The sequence below is a fragment of the Ustilaginoidea virens genome, chromosome 3, assembly GCF_000687475.1.
Source record: "Ustilaginoidea virens chromosome 3, complete sequence".
NCBI classification, from domain to species: Eukaryota; Fungi; Ascomycota; class Sordariomycetes; order Hypocreales; family Clavicipitaceae; genus Ustilaginoidea; species Ustilaginoidea virens.
Genome location: NC_057318.1, coordinates 3,336,085 through 3,352,546, shown reverse-complemented (window position 1 = coordinate 3,352,546; position 16,462 = coordinate 3,336,085). Strand labels below are relative to the sequence as shown.

General features: G+C 54.1%; 3 protein-coding genes across 3 annotated transcripts; 2 read left to right on the top strand and 1 right to left on the bottom strand.

Annotated features, from left to right (window-relative positions):
- Nucleotides 1-2,685: 2,685 nt before the first annotated feature.
- Nucleotides 2,686-6,398, top strand: UV8b_03807 (uncharacterized protein; the record flags this gene model as incomplete). The annotated part of the gene is made up of 6 exons (XM_043141305.1): nt 2,686-2,925; nt 3,076-3,104; nt 3,221-3,546; nt 4,036-4,082; nt 4,207-4,617; nt 4,752-6,398. 6 exons carry the CDS (start codon nt 2,686-2,688, stop codon nt 6,396-6,398), a joined length of 2,700 nt encoding a protein of 899 aa, XP_042997239.1.
- Nucleotides 6,399-8,875: 2,477 nt separating this feature from the next.
- UV8b_03806 (uncharacterized protein) lies at nt 8,876-11,674 on the top strand (the record flags this gene model as incomplete). Its single annotated transcript, XM_043141304.1, has 1 exon — nt 8,876-11,674. One exon carries the CDS (start codon nt 8,876-8,878, stop codon nt 11,672-11,674), a length of 2,799 nt encoding a protein of 932 aa, XP_042997238.1.
- A 726-nt stretch (nt 11,675-12,400) lies between these two features.
- On the bottom strand, nt 12,401-14,405 carry UV8b_03805 (uncharacterized protein; the record flags this gene model as incomplete). Its single annotated transcript, XM_043141303.1, has 5 exons — nt 12,401-12,572; nt 12,664-13,000; nt 13,108-13,239; nt 13,399-13,810; nt 14,058-14,405. The coding sequence occupies 5 exons, from the start codon at nt 14,403-14,405 to the stop codon at nt 12,401-12,403; spliced, it is 1,401 nt and encodes a 466-aa protein (XP_042997237.1).
- Between the last annotated feature and the right edge of the window lie 2,057 nt (nt 14,406-16,462).

The window sequence follows — 16,462 nt, the reverse complement described above, 5'->3', positions numbered from 1 at the left end:
CCCAAACCCCCTTGTCCCCCGGCATGTCGTACAGAATCCAGACCCACCAGGTCTTTATGGTATCCGCGACAAGGCGAGTGTTGCCAGGGGGGGGGGGGGGCCACTTCCCATCAGGGCGGTCCGGACTCCGTACTCCGTACATGGTAAGGTTAGCCTAGCCCGCCCACTCTCGTAGTTGCAACGGGAGGCGGAAACAAGTGAAGAATGAGCCCGGAGGCTAAAACACTTCAGTTGAGCTGTCCGCCTCATGGGGACGGCTTGGACACAAGTCCCCACTGACGCAGCAGCAGCAACGACGATGACGACGAAAAACAGGGCACGATGCAACACAAAAATACGTGCACGAGTGATGACGAGCCTGCACGCCCTCATCGCTTTGGCATCTGTCTTCTTTCTTTTCTTTTCTTTTTTCTTTCTTTTTTTTTTCTCTTTTTTCTCTTTTTTCCTTCCCCCCCTTCCCTTTTCTGGGGCAAGCATGGCCGCAGTTGATGCAACCCCTGGGGGGGCTCCCTGTCCTCCCTGTCTCGGCGTCGTGCTCCCATGGCCATGTCGCGCGTCAAGCTGGAATCACAGGACCACGGCGGCGGAATTCAGATTGTAAAGCTGGTCGTCTGCACTCTTAGATATATAATTGGCTGGCTTCCTGGTCTCCCACGGCTTGGAAAGTCCCCACAATTCATGGCTTCGCAGAGCCTTTTCTTTTTTCTCTTTTTTCCTGTTTTTCCTTTTGCTTCCCAACACGGGCACGGCAGTTCTGTCACCGCATACCTTGATAGTGCCTGGCCGCATGCATGAATAAATCAGATGCCCAAGGTTGCTAGCGCTGGGATAGGCCAGTCACTAAGTTGGCAGCCCGCCGGCCAAGAAAAGGCGGAAGTTGTCCCGTGACTGCGCGCATTTGCGCTCCGCTCATCCTGCAATAATCATCCCAGCCTGCAACAGAACGGAGAACACCAGACACCAGGATGCACAGTACATGTATGCACTGTTCACTGTGGACTCTGGAGGGGCCTGATTCACGTCATGGGATTGACTTGACGGTGCCACTTCCACCGGAGGTTGTGCATTGTGGACAGCGGATACATCAAGACATTGGAAGGACGGTCAAGGAACTTTCGGACATTCACATTCCCGAATCGCGACTGCGATTGCAAAGATATGGCATGACATTCATAAGAACAGAGGGGCTGAAGACGACGGCAGTTCTCCTCGCCCCCCCCCCCCCCCCCCCCCCCCCCCCCCCGCAAAATCAATGGCGTGGCGAAAACAAGCCATCAAATTGATGTCTGCTAAAAGGGGGCCACGAGGCCTAATCATCAATTCGACCAGACATTTGAAGCCCAGTGCGCTTCCCAGGGCGCTTCCCAGGCGCGCTGGGTCTATGACTCCATGGCGAACGTTCCTAAATCCACCCAGCAAGGGCTGGCAGCTTGTCCCCCCATCTTTTGCCATCTGATCCCTCCCATCATCAATCCTTCCCACCCTACCGTTCGCCCACCAGACCTTACCCACCTTCACATCCAATAATAATGGACCCCAAGCCTAACGGAGTACTTGGCAAATACCCGCGCTCCGGAGCAGCCCCACCTTGAACGGTCCTTGTCAAGGGCGGGGGACCGGCACTGGGCGAAGAGCAATAACGCCCCAGGCTTTAGGTTTTGTGGGTCCAGTCATCAGCGATGATCAACGAGTCCAAGCCCACGGAAAGTCATGAAACCCGGCCCCGGATTTGGCCATCTTTGGCCTTCGTTCTTCTTCTTCTGTTACTTTTACTTCTTCCTTTTCTTTTTCGTTTTCGTTTTCTTCTTCTCCTTCTTCTAAAATTCTTCTTCTCCCCCTTCAAATCGGTCATCAGTCGTCTTATGACTCTCATCCTTTGTGTCTTGTCGAATTCCTCCCCCTGTCTGGGCCCTCCTTCTGCTTGACTGCTTCGCTACGCGTGTAGGAAGCTACCTTGCCCATAGTTCCTGCCGAGATTAACAAACCAACCAACCAACCCTTTCGTCCGTCCAATCAGCTCTGTCACGGCTAGCAAATGGGAAAGTGCAAAGGTCGCGGTCAAACGGAACTTTGGTAAGAACGGTCACTAGTAGCAGCCGCAAAGAGAGAATCGTTCCGGCACCGAAATTGCGTCACTTAATAATCGCACGATTCGCACCGCCAGCCCAGTTTCCCGTTTCTGCTTCTTGTGCATGGACGACACGGCACAGTGGACCGAGTTCCCATTTGACCCTAACAATCAATCGTCTTGGTTTTCAATGAGGAATTACCGACCACAGCATCAACAACTGGCTCTGCACCGGGCACGACAACCGATTTGTTCAGCGCCCTGCGGCAATTGAACCGACGACCCGAAGAGCAATTTCCCACGTCCGTGTGCAAGGACGGACATCGAATCATCCACCGCAAACAGCCACCGAAACCCGCTGTTTGGGTTCTTGTCAGATAGGAGTCGCCTCAACGGCAATTTTGCGTTCTATGCGACCTTGCCCGTTGGAGACTGTGCTCGGGAATCACGAGAACGCTTTATTCAAGCCCCAAGACTTGCATTCCCGACTTCACGGAGAAAGCACTAGCACTATTGGCGACGGAGACATACGGAGGCATACGGAGACTGAGGCGGCAGAAAGGGGCCGACGAACAATTATGTCAAGCCTTCTCATTGACTTGCAATTCCCGACGACGATGACGACAGAAGCCGTGCCAGACCACGCTTCCCCCGCCTCTTCGCAGCATACGGATTCCGGGGAAAAGAGCACTTGCAGTGAAAAACGAGCGGCAGCAGGGGGCCAGGCCCCAAGCGGCCCCCATAAAGCCACCAAGCGAAGAGCGGCACGAGCTTGTGTGTCGTGTCGAGCGCGCAAAGTTCGCTGCGATGTTGTCGAAGGTGCACCCTGCGGCAACTGCCGCTGGGACAACGTCGAAGTGAGTTCTAGTTTGATACTAACCAACTAATTTCTTGCCAGTGCGCCTGCGCGTTGCTCTGTTCAGTGTTGCGTAACGTATCTGCGATTTCACGACATGGGAAAGAAAATCCCGTGGCTCTGGAGTGCCGGCTGACGTTTTCTTGTCCAGTGCATCGTGCAAGAAAGCCGTCGGCGAAAGTGAGTCATTTTTGTTCCGCCCTGCCGACCTCTGGATGGCCTGCCTGCAGTCTGCGCTGCGCTGACTGCATCTTTCAAGACACTTCTCCGCACTGACGCTAACCCAGACTTTCCAGAAAGAAAATCGGCACACCACCAACCTCGCTGGCTTCCACCAGCTCGTCAACCGAGACGCAACTTCGACGCAAAATCGCATCCGCTGCCACGTCTACAAGCCAAGCGCAAGCGCAAGCACAAGCAACAGCAAAGCCATCCTCCGCAGCGCCGTCGACGTTGATATCCGCTTCGTTGGCAACCCCCCCATTATCGACAAGTGGCACAGATGCAGCGACACGCTCAAGCAGCGTCTCTGCTTTCTCCACGCACAGCTCGGACGCGGTCAGTGGTACACCATTGATGCCCAAGAGCCGCCGCAATGACGGTCATGTCCCTCACATGCTCTGTAAGTGCTCACGCTGCGCATGTTTTTCCTATCCACCCTCCAAGCAACGGAGAGGTTTTCCGTTTCGGTACGAATCCACAGTTCGTTTCCATCTGGTGTCCACCCTCGACCCTGCCTCCACTTGGCTTCAAAAGGAAAAAAGTGGCGCTCCCCCACCCACTACCCAACCCACTCCTCCCCCCTTTAATCCACTCCCCCCTTATCAACCCACCCCCACTTCAACCACTCCGCGATGCCAAGACCCACATTCCTCCTTCGGAGTTAATTTCAGCTCCTTGACGTCGCCCCACATAACCATGATCACGGGCCATGCTTGCATATATGGAAAGCGATTTTGCCTCTTCACATGTGAATGGTCACATGTTGTGTCATGAGCATGAGCAAAAAAGGGGCCATCACAATGAGACCATGACAGCAGCAATGCGGAGTCTCACGCTGGATTCTGTATAACGGCATTACCAAGCTGACAACAATAAACTTTTCCCACAGATCAACGATGCACTGGATACCGCAACGACTATTCCCACTTCACTGACGTGTGTATTTCCCAAGATGTGGATTTCTTTTTCTCTCTATTTTTTTTTTTGGCCCTTTATAAACCCCCACCGTTTGAAAAGAAGAAGAAGAAGAAGAAGAAAAGGCTGATGATTTGCCCCGCAGGTTTCCTCGTTTGCAAATGGCCGCACGGCTCACTCTCTCAACTCGTTGGAGCTTCCAGATGCTGCTGCTTCCCAGCTGCCGGCCTTTGTTCGACCTCTGCCCCCCAAAATTGCACCAGAAGACGTCCAATATCTCGCCATTAAGGGTGCCTTGACGCTACCCAACATTGCTCTGCAGAATGCGCTGCTCCAGTGTTACATTGAATACGTTTATCCGTACATGCCGCTTATTGATCTGCACCATTTCCTGAGCATTGTCGACCGGCGAGATGGCGCAAATGGACAGACGAGTCTATTGCTTTACCAATCCATCATGTTCTCAGCTACAGCATTTGTCGACATGAAGCACCTGCGGGAAGCTGGATACGCCACCCGGAAAGCTGCCAGGAAGGCATTTTTCCAGAAAACAAGGGTAAGCGACCAGTCCCAGCCAGCCTCTTCCCGACACGGCGGATCTCGGAGGTATTTCGTGCATGATTGGCATGGGCAGATTTGGATCTTCATGATGATGTTGACGTGCGTCTTTCGAACTAACGCCAATCATAGCTTCTCTACGACTTCGACTACGAACAAGACCGCCTTGTTCTCGTCCAGTCCCTGATGCAGATGACGTATTGGTACGAGACGCCGGATGATCAGAAAGACACTTGGCACTGGATGGGTGTGGCCATTTCACTTGCCCACACCATTGGCTTGCACCGCAATCCTGGTGCAACAATCATCCCGGTTTCGAAGCAGCGCCTGCGGAAACGCATATGGTGGTCTTGCTTTATGCGCGACCGTCTTATTGCTCTCGGCATGCGTCGACCAACCCGAATCAAGGATGAGGACTTTGATGTGCCAATGCTGGTGGAGAACGATTTTGAGATTCGGCGCCTTGAGGAGGGAATCAGCGTCGTTTCCCCAGAATGCACACTGATTCGAGATGTCAACATGCAGCATGAGCTCGCCCTCATGTGCATTTCCAAAGCAAAGCTGTGCTTGTGTATTAGCCGTATGCTGAAGACGCAGTACTCGGTGCTCATCCGTGACAAGATGACGCCCGAGAACACGACCAATAGCACCATGATGCTGTTCCCCAACAAACATATCGGCAGCGTCCATTCTGTAGACTTGGAGCTCAGCGCCTGGGCTGCGTCGCTTCCCGATGTCTGCCTGTACCGGCCGCTCAGCCCGGTGGACATCAGAGACGGCAGGTCGACGGTTGCGGTGCAGCGCACTATTCTACACATGGTGTATCACACCACGATTTCGGCGCTTCATCGACCTCAGTTCTTACCATCGTCACCCAACCAAGCCCCCGCTGCGTCCCTCCAGGCCCAGGAGATGTCGAGGCTGCGGGTTCGCGATGCCGCGGCGCAGATTACGTGCATGACTTCAGAGCTGCACAACCTTGGGCTCGAGAAGTACTTGCCCACCACGGGGGTGACGGTCATCCTGCCCGCCATGATCATCCACTTGCTGGAAATGAAGAGCTGTACACCTCAAGCCCGCGACCGCGCAACCAGGGGCTTCCGCCAGTGCATGCGCGTGATGGTGAAGCTCCGGGATATGTACGCTGCCGCCGATTACGCCACTGGCTTTTTGGACGCTGCTCTGAAAAAGGCCGCCATCGATCTCAACAAGACCAATGTTGGCCAAGAGGCCCTGTCTGGCCTGAAACACGACCTGCCGCCCGAGTTCAGCGTTCAGACGCCGCCGCCGGAGAATGTGCCCTACATGACTGCCTCGGAGACATTATTCCAGCAAAAGACGAAGCCGGCGTTGGCAAAGATGGCCACGCTGCCCCCAAACAAAATCAATGCTGCCGCGCTGGAACTATCCGCGACCTCACCCCCGCAGACCGACCTTGACTCTGCCGAGCTCACCCCCAGTGCTAGCGGCCAATCCGAAGAGCAGCAACTTGGTAACCTGGATACCTTTGCACTGGATCCCATTCAAGGAAACGATGAATTCGACTGGAACGCCGTATCCGGGACAGAACTTGACATTGATCAGTGGCTCCAGTTTCCCGGGGACGGCAACGGCTCTGGAAACGTCGGCGACAGTGTCATTGTCGACCTGTTCAGCAGTACGGACCAAGTAGGCAATCAGATCACGGCGGGTGGTGACCTCGACTCGGTCGACTTTGACAATGATGGGGATGTCCAAATGAAGGGCGAAGCAAGTGCGCAGCTGGAGATTTCCGCGTGATTTTTGGGACACGCGGAAGAGCAGGCGCCTGCAAAATCACGGGAGAAAAAAGAAAAAAAAAGGCCCCTATAGATTGGCGAGAGAACAGCAAGTCCTTTTCTGGTTTGGTTTTCTTTCTCCCCCGCGCGGCCCCTTTTCTCTCGTCCTCCAATTGCATTTTCGATAGTGGATGCGAGATTGACACAGGAAAACGGTGGGCGACGACTTGTATCCATTGCTTTGCATGGCATCCGATAAGGCCGGCGTTTGGTGAAACTTTTGGGGCTGGGAAATGTGAAAAGTTGGTTTTATGTTCTAGGGTGCACCGATGACTGATGACGGCCATATAACTAATTGGAGTTGAAATATATGAGAGGACTGAATACGCACGAGGGTGAATTTGAAAGGGGGGTAGGTGGTTGAATCGGCGGGGAACACGATTTGGCACAGACGCATGAAGCTTAGTTGATGTGAAAATTCTCGCCAGCTTGTGCGAGACAGCAATAGAAGCCAAGCAAGCAACATGGAAAGAGATGGGGACGAGAGGTGCAACCAACCCGTCTGAGTACCGAGTCGTGAATCGCGAGTTGCATGCATGCATCAATGGGGAACCCGGAGAAAAATCCCTACCTGGCAAGTGGAGTGACAATGTCCAAGGCGAGCCAACGCTTACAGTGCGATTTGCAAAGCACAGCCAATGCATTTGATGCTATGCTGTAACTGGCAAGCTGTAACTATTTCGTGCATGAGCAGGCCGTGTGCGGAGGACGAGGTAGGCTTGCCTCGAATACAGGTACAGGGACAGGGATGATGATGATGATGATGGGATGGATCCTTGTTCTGTCGAAACGCTGAATTCTGTCAGTGGTTTCCTTGTTTCGTTCTGTTTTCTTTATTCACCCGATTCGAAGTACATGCAGACGACCTTGTCGGTTACAGCACTTGCATTTGCACCGATTATCGAATTGCCGCGATCATAGGTACCTGTCTATGTATGCAAGACTGTAGACGGTGAGGCTGTGAAGCCAGCGGTTATATTATCACGCCTCACGCCTCACGACCTAGTATCGAGGCGTAGGTACATGTACGACTCATCGAGGTAACAAGGGCTTATCGATTAGCCTTGCCCGAGAACGCGCAGACGACGCCACGCCGGCAGCGGTTGTTCGGTCAGCGGCCAGGGGGCAGGGGGCAGAGATTTATCGATTTATCGGTGGTCGTCGCTTCGGTGTGTCGCTTGCTGGATACCTGGACAGATTGATTGATCGATCATTGATGCCATAGTCGGTCGCCCTTGAGGAAAGGGGAAGAGAAGCGAAGAGGAGCGAAGCCTGTGCTAGCTGTCATTCATCATCGGAGCCCCGAGTCGCGCCTTCCCCCCGCAAACATTCTTCCGGTGTTCCTTCCAGTTCCCCTCGGTTCCCTTCGCGCTTTCCTTTGCTCCTTTTCTCTCTCGCCGCTGTCCATCTTGGTTGACCGGAATCCCTTCCTTCATTCCCCTCTGTTCTCGATATTGGCTTTACTTTCATTTTCTTCAATTTTATTTCTTTATCGATATTTTTTATTCTTCTTCTTCTTTTTTTTTTTTTTCGCCTCTTGCGGTCCTTGATCGGTTTGCAGTCAGTCACTCGTTGGATTACCGCACTTTCTTTTCGCTCTGGCGTTCCGGGCTCAGCTTGCCAATCTCCCCCCTCCCCTTGGGCCCTGGGCTTCTTTTTTTTTTTTTTTTTTTTTTTTTTTTTATCCCTTTCCGCTCTTCCTCTCCTGCTCCGCTTGTCAGCTGTTGCGATATCCACGTGCGCAAGACGACACTTTATTCGTCTAGACGCTCTCGACTTCGAAAAGGTACCCGGTTCCCTCCATCCATTCCTCGCTTCAGCGCCTCTCGTCATTCTCCGCCCCCCTAGGCGCTGCCTTGGTTGTAACCAAAACCCCTAGCCAGCCAGCCAGCCAGCCGAGCGCTGTGTAACTCGACTCGATCGATACGACTTTTTTTGTTTGCTCGGGCTTGGTTTTCTGCTCGACAGCCCAATTGCTAGCACGCACGCGCCTCCCGGGTGTCAACAAAGATCCGCCAGATTGACCCGACGCATTACCAATCTCTCCTTCAGCCTTCCTGCAATCAGCTTTGGGGGCGTTCATGCTGCCAGAGGGCTGAGACATCATCATTCTCTCTTCCGAATTCTCTATTGTCCTGCCGATTGTCAGCCTCTCATTCATCGTTGCGCCGTCATAGACCCACCACCCTACCACAACTAAGGACGACCTTTGATCAGCTCCCCGATCGCCGTTCCTCACTCACAGCTGCCCAACACCCAGTCCCTCAACCATGAGCATCAAAGACAACACATGTCGCGCCATCAACACCGTCTTCTTTCCACGACCATGAACGGGCCACGTCGCCGATACCCTTGATTTGATTCGCGATACCTTGGAGCCAGCAGTAGCAGTTATATTGTCGCCATATCCACCCCGGGGGGGAACCGCCATACATCGCCATGACTGACCCGCCCCCCTTACTAATGAGGCCTAAGAGGCTCTCTCTCATCCCCCAGCAGCCGACGAGAAATCGATTCAATGACGATTTGTTCGCCCACCTCCATCCCTCAACCGTTGTAGAAGCCCTGACTACTACCACCGGCGCCTTGGGTCATTACCTGGCTGGCACCTCTGCCGCCGAGCGAGATTTCGCCATACGGGCCGCAGTTGCTTCACAAAGGGTATGGGAATGGGTTGATGAGCTGTCCGACTGGGAATGGCCCGTGGATGGTGGCTCCGCTGGTTTTGAAAGCCCCAACCACACGACGCGGAGATTGCCCTTCCAAATCAGAGTACCACAGACTTGTGGCGCTGAATACATGGGTAGTCTGCCTGCCCGAGAGGTTGCGCTCTATGCGAGAAGGATAGAAGAAATACTCAGAGACATGGACGATTTGGAGGTTGAGGAAATCAAGTCACAGGTCTTGAACAACTACATCATGCCTCTCTCGAGACCATGTACTCCCCTCTCAATATCGAGCAGGGGCCCGTCCTCAGTATCCGTCTACACCAAGATGGAAGATGTATCTGCACTGGTCACGACGATACTGGTGCAGACACTGCCAAACCTGACTAAATTAACGCGGCTGCTCCGGACATGGACTGTTCGATTGGGCGTTTTACAGCGCATCCCGCCGCTTCTGTATGCCATCGAGGACGCCGAGGTTGGCTTGAAGGCAGGCTGGGCCGCCATATTGAAGCCAGCTCAAAGTTTACCAACTCGAGAGCACGGAAAGCGTGCTATGGGGAAGAAGCCGACCTTGAAGCGGACCGACTTCGAGATTATGAGAAAGGTGCTGGTCAAGAAGGTCTCCACTCCCGGCCGCATGTTGGACATCATGCTCGATTCCCTCGAGGGCATGGACGACACACTTCCCGACAGCTGGCTGGATCGCTTGGAGGCAGTGGAACAAAACTATAGCGAGTGGGTAGCTGCCTGTGAAAGGAAAATTCGAGAGTCCGCGTGGTACAGGTCTGCCAAGCCCCCCCAGTCTTTGGAGCAACCTGCTGGGGAAGATGCCGGCGAACCCCTGCAGAGCGAACCATCTGCCGAGTACAGCGAGCCACTTCCAGGTGACCCCGGCATTGCCATCGCTTTGCCAGTTCCGTTAAAGGAGAAAAGAGGGAACCCCAGTCTCACGGATGATGGTCCATCGACTTCCCCAAGCGATTGTGATGATTCACCGACACGCGCTAATGACGATCCGCCGGACAAAACTAGTCCAGTGCCGCCACGAGACGCCGAGACTCGTGGTCCTAGAACTCCAACCCACGAGGTGTTTTCCGAATCGGAGCTAGCCACAGAGTCTTTCGATGCCGTTGAATTGTCCCCGCCGTCTGATCATGACGTTTCTGGTCTCACCAGAACCATGTCACCTGTAGGCGAAGTAGAGGAAGAAGATGACGAAGATCTGCCCCTATTGCACAGCAGTGCTTGGCGCGGCAGTGACCTTTCCGACGACTCCATCTTGCTACCGGGCGATACCAGCCGTTTTGACGTGCTATCTAGTGATCTTCCTGAAATGTCTGCGTCCCCCCCAGTTCCGCGAAATCGCGTTCGCGAGGCCAGGTTTGCCGACGATAGCCCTCCAAGCTCCCCTCCACTACCTCGGGAGTCGTCGGAGGAATCGCCCAACAGTTGTGCTGAAAGCCCGAGTGTCACACCAGCTGCCGAAGGCTTCGGATTAATATACGACCACAAGACTGTAACAGAGGGGTCTTTTGCGGAGGACTTTGATGACTTGATGTCGCCGTCCGAAGCGGCGGGACCTAGCTTTCGAAGAGACAGCACCAGTGACCGGCAATTGCGCCAGCAGATCAGCGACATTATCGAGTCAATACCGGCCAAGATCAAGCTGTCGGCCGAGCCATCACCCATCATCAACCTGAACCCGCCGGATCTGCAACTTCCACGGCTGGGGAACAAGCCATCCAAGGAGCCATTTAAGCAAAGTACATCGAGCCTGTCATCTCGCACTGCCACACCTTCCTTCACTTTGTCACCTGCGCGAACAAATCGGCCGCGTCAGTTCAGAGGCCAGCAGGAAATCAAGGTGTACCACCTATCTCGGTCGACGGGCGAAGCTCCCATCAAGCTGTTCATTCGGTGCGTAGGCGAGCACGGCGAACGCGTCATGGTTCGTGTGGGTGGAGGATGGGCCGATCTGAGCGAGTATCTGAAAGCATACGCCTCGCACCACGGACGCCGTTCGGTTGGCGCTGAGCGAGCGGCCACGGTGGAAGTCCAGGATGCGCCACGGAGTTTCAACACGTCGGCCATGACGGCGACGGGCTCCAGCCCACCGAGCCGGCCTGTTTCTGCGGCGGCGGCGGTCAGGATGGAGCACTCACCTATTACGCAACTGAACATCCGCAAGACGAGACGGAGCAGCGGCGCAGGCAACAGCGAGGTGCCAAGACTACGGGCCAGAAAGCCAGGGGCACCGAATCCCCGATTCGACGTGTCATGTGCCGAAGATGGGGAGCCCTCTAGGCCCAACTCCCGCCTCAGCTGGGTAGAGGATGACAGCTCGTTCCTGGGGCTGGCGGGGCCAAAAGGGAAAAAGGTTGAAATGAGCGAGGAAAACAAGGCCTGGGTGGAAAGTGTCAAGGAAAGAGTTCGCCAAGTCAGCGGCGAGAGGAGAGTTTCCCAGCCAGACGACAGGAAGCGTTTTGGCGAGCTGGGCAAAGTCGGCGGTACCAAGAGACTGTTTCTCAAGGCGGCCGACAATGCACCAAAGGCAAGGAGTGATGGATGAGATGACACGATTATACCCCCCCCCCCCCCTTTTTTTTTTTTTTTTTTTCCTCTCCTTTCTTCTGTCTTTTTATTTTTTTTTTATTTTTCATTTTTTTTTCCAGGTGTGTGTGTGTGCGTGTGTGTGTGTCTTTTGTTGTCCTCTTTGATGGGGGGTTTTTTTTTTCTTCATTTCATTTTGGATTACTTGAACAAGCCAGGACTTGAGAGAATAAAAATGAATGGAGCCGCGATACGGACCATCCACCCCCCCTAAACCCGAGACATCGTGATCCATGCATGTATGCCGTGGTGCGAACGTGCGCCCCGTTTTTGCAGCATGTTACATCAACCATGCGGGGTGCGTGACTGGAGTTGCTGCAAGTTCAACAGGCCCATCTTGGCCGTTCCCTCGGCGCGAGGGTGATGATGGACGGACTTGGTCACATGGTGGATGTAGGGGCATAACGGACGGGCTGCAACTGCAAACTTGACTTGTCCGTCAGCTCTCGCCCCAGCTGGTGTCTCTCTCTCTCTCTCTATTCTTTTCTTCCTTTCTTTTTTTTTATCTTCTTTACCTCTTTATAAGAGAAAATTTCATCTTGGCTGGGGCTATCGACTGCACACCATTTCAATGAAAACCCCCCCTCCCCCCCTCCGTTCAAACATACATACATCCAGCTCCATCCCGGCTCGCTCGCCAATCCGTCTTCTCATCCATGACATGCATCCGTCGTTCCGGATCCTTTCACAGCTCCGCTTGACCACACTGTCCCAGCTGCCACATCTTGACAGACCGGACCGTCATGCCGCGCTCGTCGCCCTCACCCCACGTCGGTAGCCACCGAGCAGCAGCATCCCAAAACGTCCACTGGGCATTCTTGGCGCCATCTATCCACGGCTTTTCTCCAACGTGGTCTCTGCAAGTCATGTAAGCTTGGCAAGTGTTCGTTGCGACGAAAAGAGGCAGGCCAGGGGGGAAGGGGAACAAGGGTGGGGTCGGTCACATACAGGAACCAGCCGTTGTTGGAACCAACTGCCACGTCGAGAATCAGATGGAACCTCTGGTCAAAGGGTGCGTTGCCAGTGGTGGAGCTGGACATGGCCCACGGGTTGGCCAGCAGGGTTTGGTTCTCGGCCACACGGGCGAAGCCACCCAGGTCGTAGAGCGGCTTGGTGGCGTGGAAGCCGACGAAGAGAATCTGGTGGATGCGGCTGTCAATGTAGAAGTAGATGTAGCTGGGGGTCCATTGGATGCCATAGGTGTGAAACGCTTTGGAGTAGTCGCCGCGACGGATCTGTTTGGCCTGGGTCGTTCTCCAGTAGCCATCGTTTTCAGCAGTAGGGCCTGTTGCAACAAAATTTAGAACGTGTAACTTTCCTCTTCTTCTTCTTCTTCTTCTTCCTTCTTCCTCTTTTTCGGAGGAATTCCCTCGACGGGACATGGCCTCTTACCCCAGTGTAACGTGCCATAGTAGTAGTCGCGGCCACCTTCGGGATACTGACGCGAGTTGCCTCGGGATCCCATCACGTCGATCTCACCGCTGCGAGGCCACTCGCCATAGACGGAGTCTTCGGGCATCATCCCTGCGTGGATGAAGGCAAAGGGTTTGTTGTTAGTGGAGCCCCCCCAGGGGGTGGTGCATCGTGCATGAGCGAGTGCATGAGCGTGTCCGAGTGCATGAGCGTGTGCGTATGCATGGGCATGGGCATGGGCATGGGAATGAATATGAATGGATGTCTTACGTATTGCTGGCCAGATCCAGTCGCCTTTGGGTAGCTTGGCCACAACCTCAACCTTTCCGTAGCGGATGCTCCGTTTCCCCCTGGTGGAAAGGCGAGCCGACCGGATGGGGGGAATCATGGTGCCTTTGATGGGGTCGGATGTGGCGATGCAGGACCTGTTGGACCGGCCTGTGCAGCTGCCGTCTTTGAGCAGGTCCAGGGTGTAGTTGGCGTAGAGGTCGTTGCTGGTGATGGAGGTGGTCTGGTTGGTCAGGGTTGGCACAATGTGCAGGCCGTTAGAGTCGACGTAGGAGTTCTTGTCATCTGTGGTGGTCCAGTCAAAGGAGCCGGCCTCGAAGCCGTCGAGCTGGACTTCTTGGGTCCAGACTGTCTTGTCGAGGGTGGTGAAGTGGTCATCGTAGATGAGGCAGTACTGCGGGGGTTTTTTTAAGGGAGGGTTTTTTTTTTATCAGCTATGATGGTAGATGAGATCTATGGGGTAAATATGAAAAGATAAAGGCAGAGGGGACCCTGTCAGGACAACTGGACATGTTGTGCTTTGGAAGGCCTCCAAAAGGGAAGGGTGGGAGGGAGGGAGCGCGTCTTGTTCAGAGGACTGACTGATGAGGGAAGGAGTCGAGATTTGACGGCTCAGTTACGTCAAAATAAAGGCAACTTACATTTCCCTCCCTATAGGGCCAGATCATAATGAAGGCCGCCACGCCGGCCAGAATGAAGCCCAGTAGAGCAAAGGCGCGGACAATCCAGTTGTTCCACTTGGTCTTGTTCATGGCCGGATCGGCAAGCCATGGCTTTTCATACTCGCCTCGCAAACGGTAGCTCCTGAACCTTCGCTTGGAGGACATGTCCAGCGACGACAAGCCGCGGCCGGCAGCAAGCACAGACGTGAAGCTCCCCGGGGCAAGGGAGCCCGAGGAGTGTAGCGGCGAGTCGTTGTTGCCCACGACTTGAACGGCTTTGCGCATCGTACGTGGGCTGGCTTCAGGCTGCTCTTGTGTCTCGGCCATGGTACGGATGTTTTGCAATGCAGTGCGTGCAATCGTCTTCCATGGCAGCAGAACGGAACGGAACGGAAAAAAAAAGAAAAAAAAAACATTTATACCCTCTGCCTGAAGATAACAATGCCGATGGGCGGGGGGATGGTGGCGAATTCACCCATGATTGATATCAGAATTCGGGCAGCCCATGGCAAGCTGAGAACTGCCCCCTTCCTCCCCTTCCTCCCCTTCCTCCCCAGCCAGGCCCTGGCCAGGCCCGACAACGGACGGATGGAAAGCTCATCTAACGGCCGTGATATCGGGCAGTAAGCTTATCAATGGCGTCGTTGTAGTTGCAGTGAGTGACCTCATCGATTCTGGTGGGCACAGCTGCGGCTGATTACGGAGTAGAAACCAGATGGTCTTCTTGTCGATTGCCCAGAATTGCCCAGTTGGGAGCATCCCTGTTGCTGCTTGCCCTTTGCGAGACGAGACGAGACGCAAGGGGGAGGGGGTGGTGAGTGAAAGCATTTGGCCAATTAAGCAAATAGCTCCGAAGAATGGACCAGGACTAGTTGGGGTCAGCTGGAGACGGACACGGAAACACGAAGGTCTGCATCCTTACCGGGCATGCATGCTGGATAAATAGAGGCTAGATATGGTACCCTGGCTCGCAGAATGCCTCATGCCAGCTTGCTACAGTAGCTTCCTGGCTTCCTAGCTATGTGGTATATCGTGCTCGCTCTGTCGTGCCCGCATTCTTCCCCACCCCCCCCCCCCCCCCCATCCCTGGACGCCAGCAGTCACGGCAGCTTGCAGGAGGTGCTGTTTGCTTTGAAAACAGACGCAAAAACAAACAGACCCGAGGAGAGATGCAGAGAAGACAGACGCGAAAACAATCCGGAGGGAGGAGAGGCTCGAGACCGGTCGGGAGGGAGGAGTCAGGGGCCAGAAGACAGGAGACGACGACAAGGAGGCAAAGACGGGGGGGGGGGGGGGGGGGGGATGGCGATCCCAGGGCCCACGGTTTGTGGTGCAGTGCAAGCAAGTCAAGTCTGTTCTTGTCTGCCTGCCAAGACGCCAAAATCCCCCACCCAAACTCTTGCTTGGGTCGTGCCTTCCTTGCGAACAGGCGAACAGGGGCACAATGTTTGGTAGCGCCCAAGTACCTAAGGTAGGTACCGGTACTAGCATAGCATAGCATAGCATAGCATAGCATAGCATAGCATAGCAAGCAAGCAAGCTTCCTTCCTTCCTTGCTTGACCATTGCCATGCCATGCCATGCCATGCGACAGGGACGGACAAGCTCACCCACCTCGAGGCTCATCTCATTGACACCATCTTCGATGGATGACTTGGCGCGCGCGGCCCGCGGTGCTAGCTTCGGCTGGGTTGCGCGGCCGCACTCCGTATCTACCTACTTCCCGATGACCCCTGGCGGTGGGGGTGGGGTTTGTTGTTGGAATCGAAAATCTCGAAAATCTCGAAAACCACCTAGGTACCTACCTCTACCTAAGGAACCTAACCTAGCCCTGCCTACCTTAGGTACCTACCGTGCCTACCTCTAGCAACCAAGTCGGCAAATCCAATGTCGCGAGTCGCGAGTCGCGAGTGACAAGCTAGGTATGTAAATCAATGTCACCGTCACCCACCCACCGCCGTCCCATGGCCCCCCGCATCATACAAAACAGGCAAAAAAAAAAAAAAAAAAAAAAAAAAAAAAAACCCATAACATTAATAATGGATATATGTCATAGTACGGAGTAATATATTACGCTAGCTGGGGTATAGGCACCTCTGAAAAAAAAAACTTTTCGCGATTTCGCCCGCACCTAGGTAGCGGTACGGAACCGCCTCTAAAATCAATTCTAATATTTCTAATCGCTTTTTCTCGTCCATTTACCCCCCTCACTTATAATATATTGCGTCCAAGGAGTGGGCGCGGTAGGCATAAATAAAATAATAGATATTAACGGAGGGAATAGGGGCGGCATAGCATATAGCCGCCACAACCCTAACACTACGATCGCAAATAGTATATAGTATAACTAGACTGAGACTAAACCTACCTAAGGGCAGAAGCGAC